The following is a 13,170-nucleotide window of genomic DNA, read 5'->3' as shown; positions in this document are numbered from 1 at the left end:
AACATTACACAGGCGTGTTATATAATCTTCTAAAGTTAGTGACTTGGATGTAGGGGTGTATGTTCATGCTGGTGAGCTTGTCTGTAATACCAGAATGGGAAATGGTGTCAAAGGCTTTTGCGAGGTCTAGGTAGGCTGTGTGGACCACCTCTCCCTCATCTATAGCCTTGGTAACTGTCTCAAAGAAGTCCACCAGGTTTAGGAGGCATGATCTGCCCTTAACAAAGCCGTTCCCAATATCTCTGTTAATGAGATCCATGATGATGTGCTCCATAGCCACACAGATCAAGCTAGTCAGGCTTATAGGGCAATAGTTCCCAGGGTCTGTTGTGGCTCCACCTTTGGGGAGCGGAATAACTGTTGCTGTGCGCCACTCTATGGGCACGTAGCATGTGCAGAGGCTGAGTTTGAGTAGTGTGTTTAGGTGAGCGGTTAGTTCATCTTTGAGCTCATGTAATATGCAGCCTGGGACACCATCCGGTCCCACTGATGTTGTGTATTTGGCTTTGGAGAGGGCTGTTTTAACCTGAGTGTCTGTGATTTCAGGGGCACTAGGGGTGAAGTTTGCACTGAACCTGTCTGCCAGTATGTTGGCGATATCAGTCGGTTCAGTGTATTTTGTGCATTCTGCACTAACTCCGAGCAGATCTGAGAATTGCTACTTAGATTCTTGATATAGCTAAAGAATGCCTTTATCTTTGGAGTCCTTGGCAATTTTTCTTTCGAAGCTAGCCTTGGATGATTTTATGAGGGATCATAGTTTCTTGCTGATACTGATCAGGGATGTCTTACCTTCTTGGGATTTTACTCTTTTCTGTACCAGTTTCCTCCTTCTATTGTATAGCTTGTTTATGGCAGGAGTCCACCAGACTAGTTTCCTTTTCTTGGAGGAGTGAGTCTTGGTTTTGCTTGGGATGGCACGATCCATGCATTCTTGTAAATGCCTGTAGAGTGCATTAGTAATGGATTTAGCAGCTTGGGCAGTGTTATCCTTTAGAATGGGGGCTTAGAAACTTTCCACCTCGGTCATAAGTAATGTGAAGTTTGCTTTTGAAAAGTTTTTCACAGTGGTTTCTTTGACCGGGGGTGGTCCAGATTCACCAGTTGGACCGGAGAGTACACCTGAAACTGCCCTTTGGACATGCCTGATTAGGTACAGTGAACTGTTTTACTGATTGGCTGGTAAGTTCAAATAGAGAGTCTTGTCCTTCTCTAGAGTATAGGGGGGGGGGTCTAGTGCTAAGGTTTATTAGTGCTTGCTATGCGTTTCGAGCAAGTGCCGGGCTGAGAAGTGAATGGTTTGAGTGCTTAAGATGAAAGTTTGTCTAGTTTCAAGGGAAAAATTGAAGAGTAGACTTTGTGGAGCTGGGAATGGTTATACCCTAGCTAAGTGGCGTTGCCCGGTGTGCAAAACCACCTCAACTGTCAGCAACCCCCCAAATAGGGAGCTAGGCTATGGTGGAAGAACATCACCAGTAGAAAATAAATACCAAAAATTCCCCTGTAAGGAGTGAGGGAGAGAGAGAGAGAGAGAGAGAGAGAAACAAGGGGAATGGAGGGTGAGAAACAAGGACTGCAACAGTGAATACACTGGAACATCTACATTTATGGTAAATGCACGCAGCTGTACTATGTTCTTTGTGTTTCACTGCTGCAGTCATCACACTTGGGTAGATTCCCAAAGCTGAGGGAGGGTAACAAGGACTGCAACAGTGAATACACTGGAACATCTACATTTATGGAAAGTGCACGCAGCTGTACTACGTTCTTCGTGTTTCACTGCTGCAGTCATCACACTTGGGTTAATTCCCAAAGCTGAGGGAGGGTAACAAGGACTGCAACAGTGAATACACTGGAACATCTACATTTATGGTACGTGCACGCAGCTGTACGATGTTCTTTGTGTTTCACTGCTGCAGTCGTCACACTTGGGTAGATTCCCAAAGCTGAGGGAGGGTAACAAGGACTGCAACAGTGAATACACTGGAACATCTACATTTATGGTACATGCACGCAGCTGTACGATGTTCTTTGTGTTTCACTGCTGCAGTCGTCACACTTGGGTTAATTCCCAAAGCTGAGGGAGGGTAACAAGGACTGCAACAGTGAATAAACTTTAACATCTACATTTATGGTAAGTGCACGCAGCTGTACGATGTTCTTTGTGTTTCACTGCTGCAGTCGTCACACTTGGGTTAATTCCCAAAGCTGAGGGAGGGTAACAAGGACTGCAACAGTGAATACACTGGAACATCTACATTTATGGTACGTGCACGCAGCTGTACGATGTTCTTTGTGTTTCACTGCTGCAGTCATCACACTTGGATTAATGCCCAAAGCTGGGGAAGGGTGGAGGCAATCAAGAAGCCTGGGGGCTGGACAGGATGCCCTGCAAGACTGCGGTGGCAAGGCCTGCCCTGCATCTGGAGATGATAGGCAGGTGGTAATGCTTGTGAAGGTATGAACAGAAGTCCATACCTCTGAGAAAAGCTCCAGAGGTGGAGGTTGCCCAGGTGGAATGCATCCTGACCACCTTAGGGGGCAGTTTCCCATGGTGTTTGTAGCATAAATGGATGCAGCGTGCTATCCATTTGGAGATTGTTTGTTTGTATATGGCCTTGCCCTCTGCCCCTGCTGCAAAGCTGACTAGCAATTGGTGAGTCTTCCTAAAATATTTAATCCTATCCAGGTAGAATCTGAGCTGTGTGTGCTCATCTAGAGAATGCAGAGTTCTTTCCCCCTTGTTTTGTGGGTTAGGGAAAAAGGTGGGCAAATGATTAGATTGGTTGACAGCCACACTGGACACCACTTTAGGCATGAAAGTTGGGTTAGTCCTGAGGTAGACCTTGTCAGCATGGAAAATGACGAAGGGCTCTACAGCCATGAGTGCTTGTAGCTCTGAAACTCTTCTAGCTGAAGTGATGGCCAGAAGCAAAGCTGTTTTCCAAGAGAGGAATTTTAACTCTGCTGATGCTGCAGGCTCAAAAGGGGGTAGGGTGAGCTTTTCCAACACAAAGTTAAGGTCCCAAGGTGGGGTAGGAGTTCTTCTGGGTGGACATAAATTGCTTCCCCTCTTAGGAACTGTTTGATGAGAGGGTGTGAGAAGAGAGGTGTCTCTGTGCTGTAATGAGCAGAGATGGCAGAGGCATGAATTTTAATGGAAGGGAATGATAGGCCCCTGTGCTCCTTTAGCCTGGATCCAGGCGCAAATCCTTTTCCACTTGTCAGCACAGGATTTTCTAGTGCTGGGGCATCTGGCCTCACGTATAACATCCAGGACTTGTTTGCTTAGGCTGGCAGCTGGAAGAGAGGTCAGGGGAATAAGCCAATTCTCCATTCTTCTGGGTCAGGAGAGTTGGGATATGAGGTAGGTGCCATGGTGGCAGGAGTGACAGGCTGCGCAACAGTGGGTACCAGTACTGGCATGGCCTGTCTGGGGCAATCAAGATTGCCCTTGGTGTTTCCTCCCTTATTTGAGGGGGAAATGCACAGATCGAGATTTACACATTTGAAGGACAGAGCATTCACTTTCCAGGCCTTGCTGTGAGGTTCCCTGGTGCAGAACTTGCTTAGCTGGTGATTGTTGTGGGAAACAAAGAGGGACACCTTCAGGGTGCCCCATTTCTGGGTTACAAGGTTGAAGGTTCTGTGGTCTAGCTGCCACTCATGTGGGTCTAGCAGGTTTCTGCTTAAGTTGTCTGCCAGAGAGTTTAGGGAGCCTGGTAGGAATTGTGCTAGCAGGTGTATTTGCATGGCTGAAGCCGTGCGCCAAAGGGTCATGGTGAGCCTGTAGAGAGGATAAGAGCGAGTTCCTCCCTGCTATACTGTGGTACTGTCTGTTTTGATCACTAAAGGCCCTGAGGAGAGTAGGGGTCTGAAGGCCGTCAGAGCATGCTGAACAGCTAGCATCTCTTTTTGTTTGATGTGCAGATGTATTTGATTTGGGCTCCAATGGGGCTGAATGTACCTGCCGTCCAGGTGTGCACCCCTGGCATAATCTGATGCGTCTGTGGTGAGGGTCTGGGTGGTGTGGGGTTGTGAGAAGGAAGACCCTTGTTGTGGTTGCATGCTGCTGCCCACCAAAGAAAATATTTCCTTAGACAGGGTATTATTATAGGTATGACAGTTTCCAGGTCGTGAGAGTGTTGACACCAAAGGCTTTTTAGGTACCACTGTAGTTTCCTCATATGCAGTCTGGCATATGGAATGAGTAGAATCCAGGATGCCATGAACCCTAGAGCTTGCAGGATTTTCCTTGCGGATAACTGGGTTCTGGTGGCTAGTTGAGAGAGGTAGCCTGTCAGGTAGGCTTGTTTTTCTGGAGTAAGGAACACCATCTGGGATGCTGTGCCCAGGCTTGGTCCCAGTAATACAATTTTTTGAGTGGGAACTAGTTTTGATTTGTTTTCATTGATAGTGTACCCCAGGGAGGTCAGTAGGTGCTTTACAAAGGTCATGTGTTGTAACTGCTTTTCCAGACTGTCTGCCTGAATCAGGCAGTTGTTTAAGTAAGGGTAAATTTGAATATTTCTTTGTCTGTAAAAAGCAATGGCTGGAGCCAGGCATTTTGTGAAAACTCTAAGAGCAGTGGATAAGCCAAAGGGAAGCACAGAGAACTGAAAGTCCATAGATCCTGCCCTGAAACGTAGATATTTCCTGCAAGATTCCCTGATTGAGATGTGTAGGTAGACCTTTTTTAGGTCCACGGTGGCTAACCAAGCATCCTTGGAACGCAGAGGAAGAAGCTGCTGGAGGATTTTGACGTTTTGCTATCACCAGGAAGGTGTTTAGAATTTAAATATTGAGGATTGGGCACCAGGTGCCCTCTTTTCTTTGTACCAGGAAAAGCCTGGAATAGCCTTGGCCTGGTCTGCAGGAACAGGCTGTATTGCTCTCATGCAGAGCAGGGAATGGACTTGTTTTTTGGCCTCTGTCCACTGGTTTAGAGGAAGATTTGGGAACCCTTTTGGGGTTGGCAGAGTGTGGAAATAAAATTTGTATCCCTGGGACACTATGTTGAGGGCCCATCGGTCATTGGTAATAGAGGCCCAGTTGTTTGCATGGGAAGAAAGTTTTCCTCCTAGGGGCACAAGCAGGTGGGGAGAGGTAAGGGGTAGAGGTGTAAAGGCATTATGAGTTTTTTCCATAAGGGGGTGGCTTAGCACTCCCTGTTTTTGAAGTCGAGGAACTCCATTGCTTATATCTCTGCATTCACTGGGACCGCTGCCTGGGGGTCTGCTTCCCCTAGGTCTTGGCTGAGCTGGCCTGCAGGGGGCCGGAAAGGACCAGTGCTTGGAGGGGCAATGCCTACTGAACCTCGGAGGCTGGTCCTGTAAGAAGTCTTTAACTGTCTGCACAGAATTAGCTTTTTCTTCCATCTTTTTTAAGACCTCTTCTGCCTTGGTGCCAAACAAATTGTCTTTGTTCAATGGTGCGTTCAAGCGTTTTGATTTGACATGTTCTGGCAAGGACTGTTCCTTAAGCCAAGCATGCCTTCTAAGTACATAAGCAGTGACTGCTGCCCTGCAAGATGCTTCTAGTGTGTCAAAGCCACATTGCAAGGTGTGTTTAGTAACTTGGCTTGCTGAATGCATAAGCTCTTGTAATTCTTGTACTTCTTTATTTTTTGCATAAGCAGGAAAAGTAGTTATTTTTTGTTTGAGGAGTTCCATGGTATGTTGCTGGTATTTCAGCATGTGGAACTGGCAATTTCGCACTCTAATGGCAAGACCTGCAGAGGTGTATACTTTTTTACACCATCTCTCTAAAGCTTGGGAATCCCTGTCCGAGGGGGTGGGATTCTTAGCTGTGGTTGCTTTAATCCCTTTAGGTCCTTCGGAGATGACCTGTGGGTCAGCAGTAGGATTTTTGAAAAGGAAGTTGTTTGAGTCAGGGACTCCAAAATACCTGTAGCAGGAGGAAGGGAGTCAGGAGTCAAACTGGATTCCATAAAGACATCATCCACAACATCCAAGACAGGAGGAACGGCTAAAAGTCTGTGCTGTGGTAAATCTAAGAATTCCCTGAGTCTCTTTTTGGACTGAGGCTAGTCCTGACATTCCCATTGGAAATGCTCCCTTAAAGTATATTTATTTTTTTATAAAGAAAAATCCTCTGAAGGAGTGGCAGAAGGAATGGATTCCTCTGCTTATGAATCCTCATAAACAGATATGGGTTGCATGTCTTCATATTCAGAAACCTCAGAGTTGTCGAACTCCTGGTCAGATAAAACTGCTGTGGAAAAGTATCTTTTTCTTTTGGAAGAGGTAGGCTGGCTTCCCCTAATTGAGATTGAGGCATGGAAGCAGGTGCCTGAGCTTGGATCATCGTTTTTTTTAGGCATAGTTCATACCCAGGGCCTTAGAAACTTGGTAGCTTTAGAAAGAACTGAAGACACAAAATAAGTCGTCGGTTTGTATTAAGTATCAGTAGTGTGAAGAACTTCCTCGGAAGCCAGTGCCTGCTCAGCAGCTCCGGACTCATCCAAGGTAGAGACATCCGCAGGATCCTTAGTCAAAGAAGAGTCTTGCATATCGTACTCTCAATGGGTCTTGGTAGCGGCCTGCGAATCCACAGAAGCTGGCATCAGGGGCTGCAAAAGCACCTCACTGAGGACAGGAGAACTGACGACTAGCTTAATGGAAGCATTGTCGGCAGTTTTGGACCTGTGCGGTCTGTCTTTATCCTTACTTTTTTTGGAAGATCGGTAGTCAGATGGCTTACTGTAAGGGCCCGATGATGTATAGTTCTGGCATTGAACAAACCACAAAAACGACAGCGAGGTACTTCGTGGTCTGGGCCTAAACAGGTGATGCAGTAAGAATGGAAGTCTTGGTGTGGTATTTGCTTTCCACAGGTGAGACAATTGTTAACTTTTTCTGACATCTGTTAGAGCAAAAAAAAAGGATCCCCAATAGGGTACTTAGCTTTATAAGACTTAAACTTCAGTTCGGAAATGAAACTCAGGTAGCAGCCGACCGGCACTTGTGCGAACTGCTTCTGCTTCGGGCTCCTCTGCAAGAAAGACTGATGTAATAGCGTTGGCTGCCTGATTTTTATACCACTGAAGACCTGATGTCAGTCCTGGAGCAACAGCAACCGACACAGAAATACTAAGCCTCTGGTATTCGGAACGACTGAGGGCTACTCCTGGCAGGAGAACATCTATTATTATATTAGTCCTGATGGCTTGTGAAGGATATGAAGCTATCTAAATATGTTTAGCAGTAGTTACATGCTCTTCTAGCTGACTTATAACTTCTCTGATCTGTGAAATCTGCCATTATACATTTCACTAAATAAGCATAACATGAAAAGCTGCAGTTGAAATAGTGAACATAATGAATTCTCTTGGTGAGAAATCTCTGAGGTCTCTCCATCTGCCACAAATGTCTTCTCTTATTAATAACCGAAGTGGTGCAGCAGTAGAAGATGTGAGTAACGATGCTTCCATCATGTCTTACTAGTAACCAAAGTGATGCAGCAATACAAGATGAAAGTAACAATGTTTCCGTCATCTCTCATTAGTGACCAAAGTGGTGCAGCAATACAAGATGTGAGTAACAATGTTTCCATCATCTCTCATTAGTGACCAAAGTGGTGCAGCAATACAAGATGTGAGTAACAATGTTTCCGTCATCTCTCTTTAGTACCCAGAGTTGGTACAGCAATACAAGACATGAATAACAATGTTTCCATCATCTCTCATTAGTGACCAAAGTGGTGCACAATACAAGATGTGAGTAACAATGTTTCCATCTTCTCTCATTAGTGACCAAAGTGGTGCAGCAATACAAGATGTGAGTAACAATGTTTCCATCATCTCTCATTAGTACCCAGAGTTGGTGCAGCAATACAAGATGTGAGTAACAATGTTTTATCATCTCTTGTTAGTAACCAAAGTGGTGTAGGAATGCAAGACATGAGTAACAATGTTTCCTTTGCTTAAAGAAGCAAGCTAAACATAGACATTTCTTTCTTGGGAACATGAAGGAAAATATCCTCTATGGCTGGGTCTTCTCTGAAGCAGAACTGAGAAACCTGTTGCTGAAATGCGTCTGGATTTTAGCAAGGCTTGAGAAATGATAACACACAGGAGTTAGATAGGAAAATAGTGTAGTTGATCAGAAACTCGCCACCCGATAAGAATCAGTGCAGCTGACTGAAATGAAATAGGTTCATAGGAGGTTACTAAGCTATTGGTCTTAGGGCCTTTATAAGCCTAGTCATGTTATACCCTTGTTCTCTTATTGACCGAGTTGTATGGCCTATATTTGCAATGTGAGTCTATGATCAGTATTGACTGCCCTTATACAAGAAGGACATAGGAGATACATTTATAGTCTCCCATCAAGTTGTCTAAGTTATGCTTAAAAAGTGTCATTAAGGAGTTCTATTTTACATGAACTGGGAGTTTGTCCCAGAAGAGTGGGCTAGGTTAAGTAAGATCCCTACAGCGAGTGTCCCATTTGACTTGTGGATGTACAGCATTTCTATTAGGGCAGGGTCCGAGACTGCTCTGTAGGCCAGGCACAAGTCACCTCTCAGCAGCCACCGAGATACAGAGTACAGTGACAGGAACGTCCATGTAGGTCATGTGTTGAAGGCCCTGAATTTTCTTAGGTCTCTCCAACTGATGCAGATGTCTGGTGAGGTACATACAGAAGGGAGCATTGTACTCTATTAGTGGTCTGATGAGGGATGAGTACAGGGGAGTTATACCATCCTTAGCTCTGGATGTGATGCCCTTACTTATAAGATATGCAGTGTAGAAGGCCTGGTGACACGGTGATAGAAGTTAAGGTTGCTGTCAACCTGTGTTCCCAAATCTCTCACCACAGGGTTTGAGCTAACCACGGCACTGACAAAAACTACAGGATAAGTGAACACCAGTACTATAGTAGTTGGGCTCTGGATTTCAGATTATGTATGTGTTTGACTTTGTTGAATATGTTCGCGTTTCTCTGATTCTGATTCTGATAAAGTTCCTGCACCACAGAGGATGAAGAAATGCATTTCGGTGACCCCCTTCCACTGGAAGAATTTTCTGCTTTACCTGGCTTAAGTGCTGTTTACCATATTCAAATAAATTATGAAAAGAAACAAGTCCTATTCCCTGAATTTATGCCATTTGTTTAGGCACTATACATTTCACCTCTTTACTTGCATGTGCTGTCTTGCAAGCACTATCGATTTAAAATGTATCAATAGTATACTAATGTCTACAATTCTGTCTATTTTCCACAGCAGAGGAAGTGATGCTGAATTGTAATTGACCACAAATTAGGATGCTGAAATGACAGGAGATACCTGACTCTCAAATGCTAAGACTCCATAAAACATAAATATTTAAGAATGCTTATTTGCATAGTACAAATCGATTCATACACTTGCTGCCATGGATAAAACTGCATGCATATTATAATAATTTTAGGCAGTTTGTAGACTTACAATGTTCATCAATGTGAGAACATAGTTTTGCACATGTTCTTTTCCGTGGAAACGGATCACTGAGTCATCCACTGCCAGTAGGACTTCAATGTTGTAATCATCTTTCCCAGCATGCCTTCGTTTTCTGTCTGGCTCACCAAGTGTCCTTTCAAGTATATTCAATGAGTTTGGCAGCTCACCCAGCCCAAAATCTGCAACTGAAAATCCAAAAAAAAAGGTAAGAGAAATAAACATCACACTGGCATTCTAGGTTTTATGAAAATTCTTGTTAACATAGGGTGATTTCGAAATAGCTGCAGCTACTAAACGCACCAATACAACTTGCAGAACAACAAAGTCATTTTCCTCAACATAACTTTGTTGTATCAGCAGCATAAACCTATTATCAAGATACAGTATCAAAGAAAGGATGACAGTTTTCTCTCACAAGTACACTTCTGAAGTTCTTAACCATCTGGGAAGAAAATAATTGAGAAAGTTAATGTAATCCAGAAGAAGTACATGGGAGATACTGAAATGCCTAAAATAAAAATATACATGCATAAGAAGGACTGTAGCTTTTACTGTTAGTTTAATACACAATTAGCTGCCATTATGTTGCACTTTCTCTGTATCTAAGAAAAGAAAAATACAAGCAGTTAAAGAAATAATATACAGGAAGGATAAACGTATAAACACAGAAGCAGAAAACAATGACTTAAGCCTAATGACAAATAGAAACAGAAGGAACATAAAGGATGAGACGGTGTTTATAACTACACTAGCTAACATATAAAGAATGAGACAGTGTTTAGAACTATGTTAGCTAATAAATAACAGAGAACTAGATAGTGTTTACAACTATGCTAGCTAACAAATAACAAAGAATGCAATGGTGTTTATAACTATCCTATTTACAAATAATCAATTCACTTTGTTTAAAGGAAATGTTTGGAGATTTTTCTCATGCATCAGTACTTGCGGCCGTGACAGAAATATGCAGTAAAATGCTTAGTGTTTAGAGATGTATAGGCCTGCTATGAGTAGTAAGTAGTAAGTTATAGGCAGAAAATCAATGACTCAGTTTCAATTCAGCCCATTCATGTTGCTGCAAAAAAAAAAAAAAAAAAAAAAAAAAAAAATATGAATAAAATATACAGTTGTTGGAGAAATATGAGGAAACGGCAACTAAATAGTTTTTGGAACCAGAGCCATAGCTAAGTCATTTGGTGTCCTCAGCAATTTGATCTCAGACTGGCACTCCAAAGCAAATTTGAGATTAAAAAAAGTCTTAGTAACTCTAGAACTGTAGTAAGAACCACCAATAGCTTCCTATTGCAGTTGCTGACATCTGCGACATCTTCTTCTTCTTCTTTTGGCTTTTCCCAGTTAGGGGTCGCCACAGCAGATCACCTGTCTACTCATGATTGGCAGTGGAGTTTTTACAGTGTTGAGTTGCCAGTCCGACGCCCAACCTTCCACAGAAGGCACACACATGCACACACTCACACCTAGGGCCAGTTTAGAGTGTCCAATCCACCTACAGCATGTCTTTTGGGATGTGGGAGGAAACCAGAGCACCCTGAGAAAACCCACGCGACCACAGGGAGGGCATGCAGACCCTGCAACGAAGGCACCCCAGCCAAGGATCGAACCGGAGAACCTCTGACATGTCTGTTTAAATGAATGCCAGTGCTGCACATGCATCTGAGTAGAAGGTCTTCCGATGTGCTCCCATTATCCCACCCTAGCTAAGGTACAATTTGGAATCAGCACTTAAAATTGTTTCACATTTTAAAATGTTTCATCATAGTTAGGAGAGTCATAGAAATAATGCTACCTTACTGAGCTAACTAAGAGTTCAGCTCTATGGAAGTCATAATTTCCCTTCTGTCCTTCCTTTACCAGGCCCAACATAGAATACAATGTCCCCTTTGGCCTGAACCTCTCCAAAGACTAAGCCCAGCTAATTATTATTAGCCTACAGAGAGTAAAAGCCCTACTATTTTGGTCTGTCACGTACAGGCCACTTTGTGATGATCTTTGCTTAACCTTCCATACCATAAAAGGCTCTGTTCTGCTTGACCACTTCCACCGTCAGAAGACTGATAATACTACAAATACCCCATGTAAGTCTTCATTGTACCAAAATCAGGATTTGTTGGTATAGTACGTATCTGACCTAACATCTCCATTATTTATAGAGCAGACAAAACATTAACCACCTTAAAACTAGTCTTGAGGCTTGAATGAATATTTGCAAATTCACCCAAGGGGTACCTAGTATGTCTTTGCTTGATGAAGCATACAATTTATATACTTATTTGCTGGTATACTGGCCTAAACTGGATAGGCTCTTCATTCGTCTACTTGATTATATGCCTATTTATGTACCCATAAAATGAAAATAACCTAAAATTATATGTATGAGATTGTACATTCAAGCGATGAAATGGGGATTCCTTACAGCTGGTTGAAACCCAAGTGCTCAAACACAAGTTCAGCAAAGCCAGGGACGTGACTGCACTGTTGCCCATGCTCGAACTTGAATACGAATCCATCCCAGCAGCTGACTCACCTTAAAAGTTTGCATCCTAAGGAACAAACTGCAGAAGTGCTTGCAGACATGGTAAGCTAGGAACGGAACTTGGGAGCAATGCATAAATCAGGACAGACAAAACAAGATATGAAGTCTGCCTGGGTCCACATGGGTTGTGCAACAGGAATGAAGGAGAGGCTACTGTATTTATCTTTATGCTATTTGACTTATAATTTGAAAATAATAATAAAATTATTTGGTAAACCTGCAATTTAAATTTTGACCACTAGGTGTAATTTGAGCATTTATGGCCTGTTTGGCTTGAAGTCTCTTAACTTTATGATTTGATTTAACTTTATGATATGAATAAACTTGCAATTTTAATTTTGACCACTAGGTGTCACTTGAGCATTTATGGCCTGTTTGGATTCAAGTGTCTTAACTTTATGATTTGATTTTTAACCCCCTTTTTCTGGAGGAAGAGGTCTTGCAAAATTTATTTGTATTCTGTACCATGCTTTTTTTCTGAAACTGCCACTCTCAACAACCAAAGTTTTTTATGATAGCCCAATTTTTCTGAAAACCTACATAACCTAGTAGCTGATATTTGTACTTTATTAGCTGCTTAGCCAATAATGTTGGCATGTAGAGCAAAAGTGCCCCTTGTTCTGTTTTATACACATACAACCTTACTCCAGTGACTGGACTGGCAACTTTGCATTGTGGCCTTTTATTAGCATTTCCCTGCATGTCTTGGATCTTTGTCAGATTTGTCTCAACTGTTGAGCCCACTTGGCTCACCTTTTGTTATACCTTTTACCTTAATTTTCTTTTACTGCATTGGATATAGAGGATATCCCCTCCTTGGCAGCTTTTTCTGCCACATATTGTATAGCCTATCAAGCATGATGGCTATTTTCTGAAGTCTTATTGAAATCTGCACTAAAAAGATAAACCGGTCTTGAAGCATAATTGCCATATTTTGTGTTAACCTGTGTCTATACATTTTATTTAAATTTTTTATAATGCTACTTACCTTTTTTAACTTTTATGAATATTTTTGAGCTATAATAGTTTACTAAAACCTATATACTTTCTGTATTTTAAGTCTATACCTTTACATTGTCTGTTAGTGTCCTTAATTCCTGACCAATGTAAAGTGCACTACAATCTGTAAACGTGCACTGTAATCTGTAAATATG

The 13,170-nt window shown here is 42.7% G+C and overlaps 1 protein-coding gene across 3 annotated transcripts in view; it reads right to left on the bottom strand.

The window, feature by feature from the left end:
• ADAMTS14 (ADAM metallopeptidase with thrombospondin type 1 motif 14) overlaps window positions 1-13,170 on the bottom strand; it is a 1,616,175-nt gene that overhangs the window by 614,306 nt on the left and 988,699 nt on the right. For all 3 annotated transcript variants that reach the window (XM_044056898.1, XM_044056897.1, XM_044056899.1), the window contains exon 4: window positions 9,451-9,647. In XM_044056898.1, the coding sequence (XP_043912833.1) occupies window positions 9,451-9,647 (197 nt within the window). The remainder of the gene's footprint in view (window positions 1-9,450; window positions 9,648-13,170) is intronic.

Source organism: Protopterus annectens, chromosome 14.part0 (genome assembly GCF_019279795.1).
Source record: "Protopterus annectens isolate FY-2018-M chromosome 14.part0, PAN1.0, whole genome shotgun sequence".
Classification (NCBI taxonomy): Eukaryota; Metazoa; Chordata; order Ceratodontiformes; family Protopteridae; genus Protopterus; species Protopterus annectens.
The sequence above is the reverse complement of the archived record's forward strand: the minus strand, read 5'-3'. Positions and strand labels throughout refer to the sequence as shown.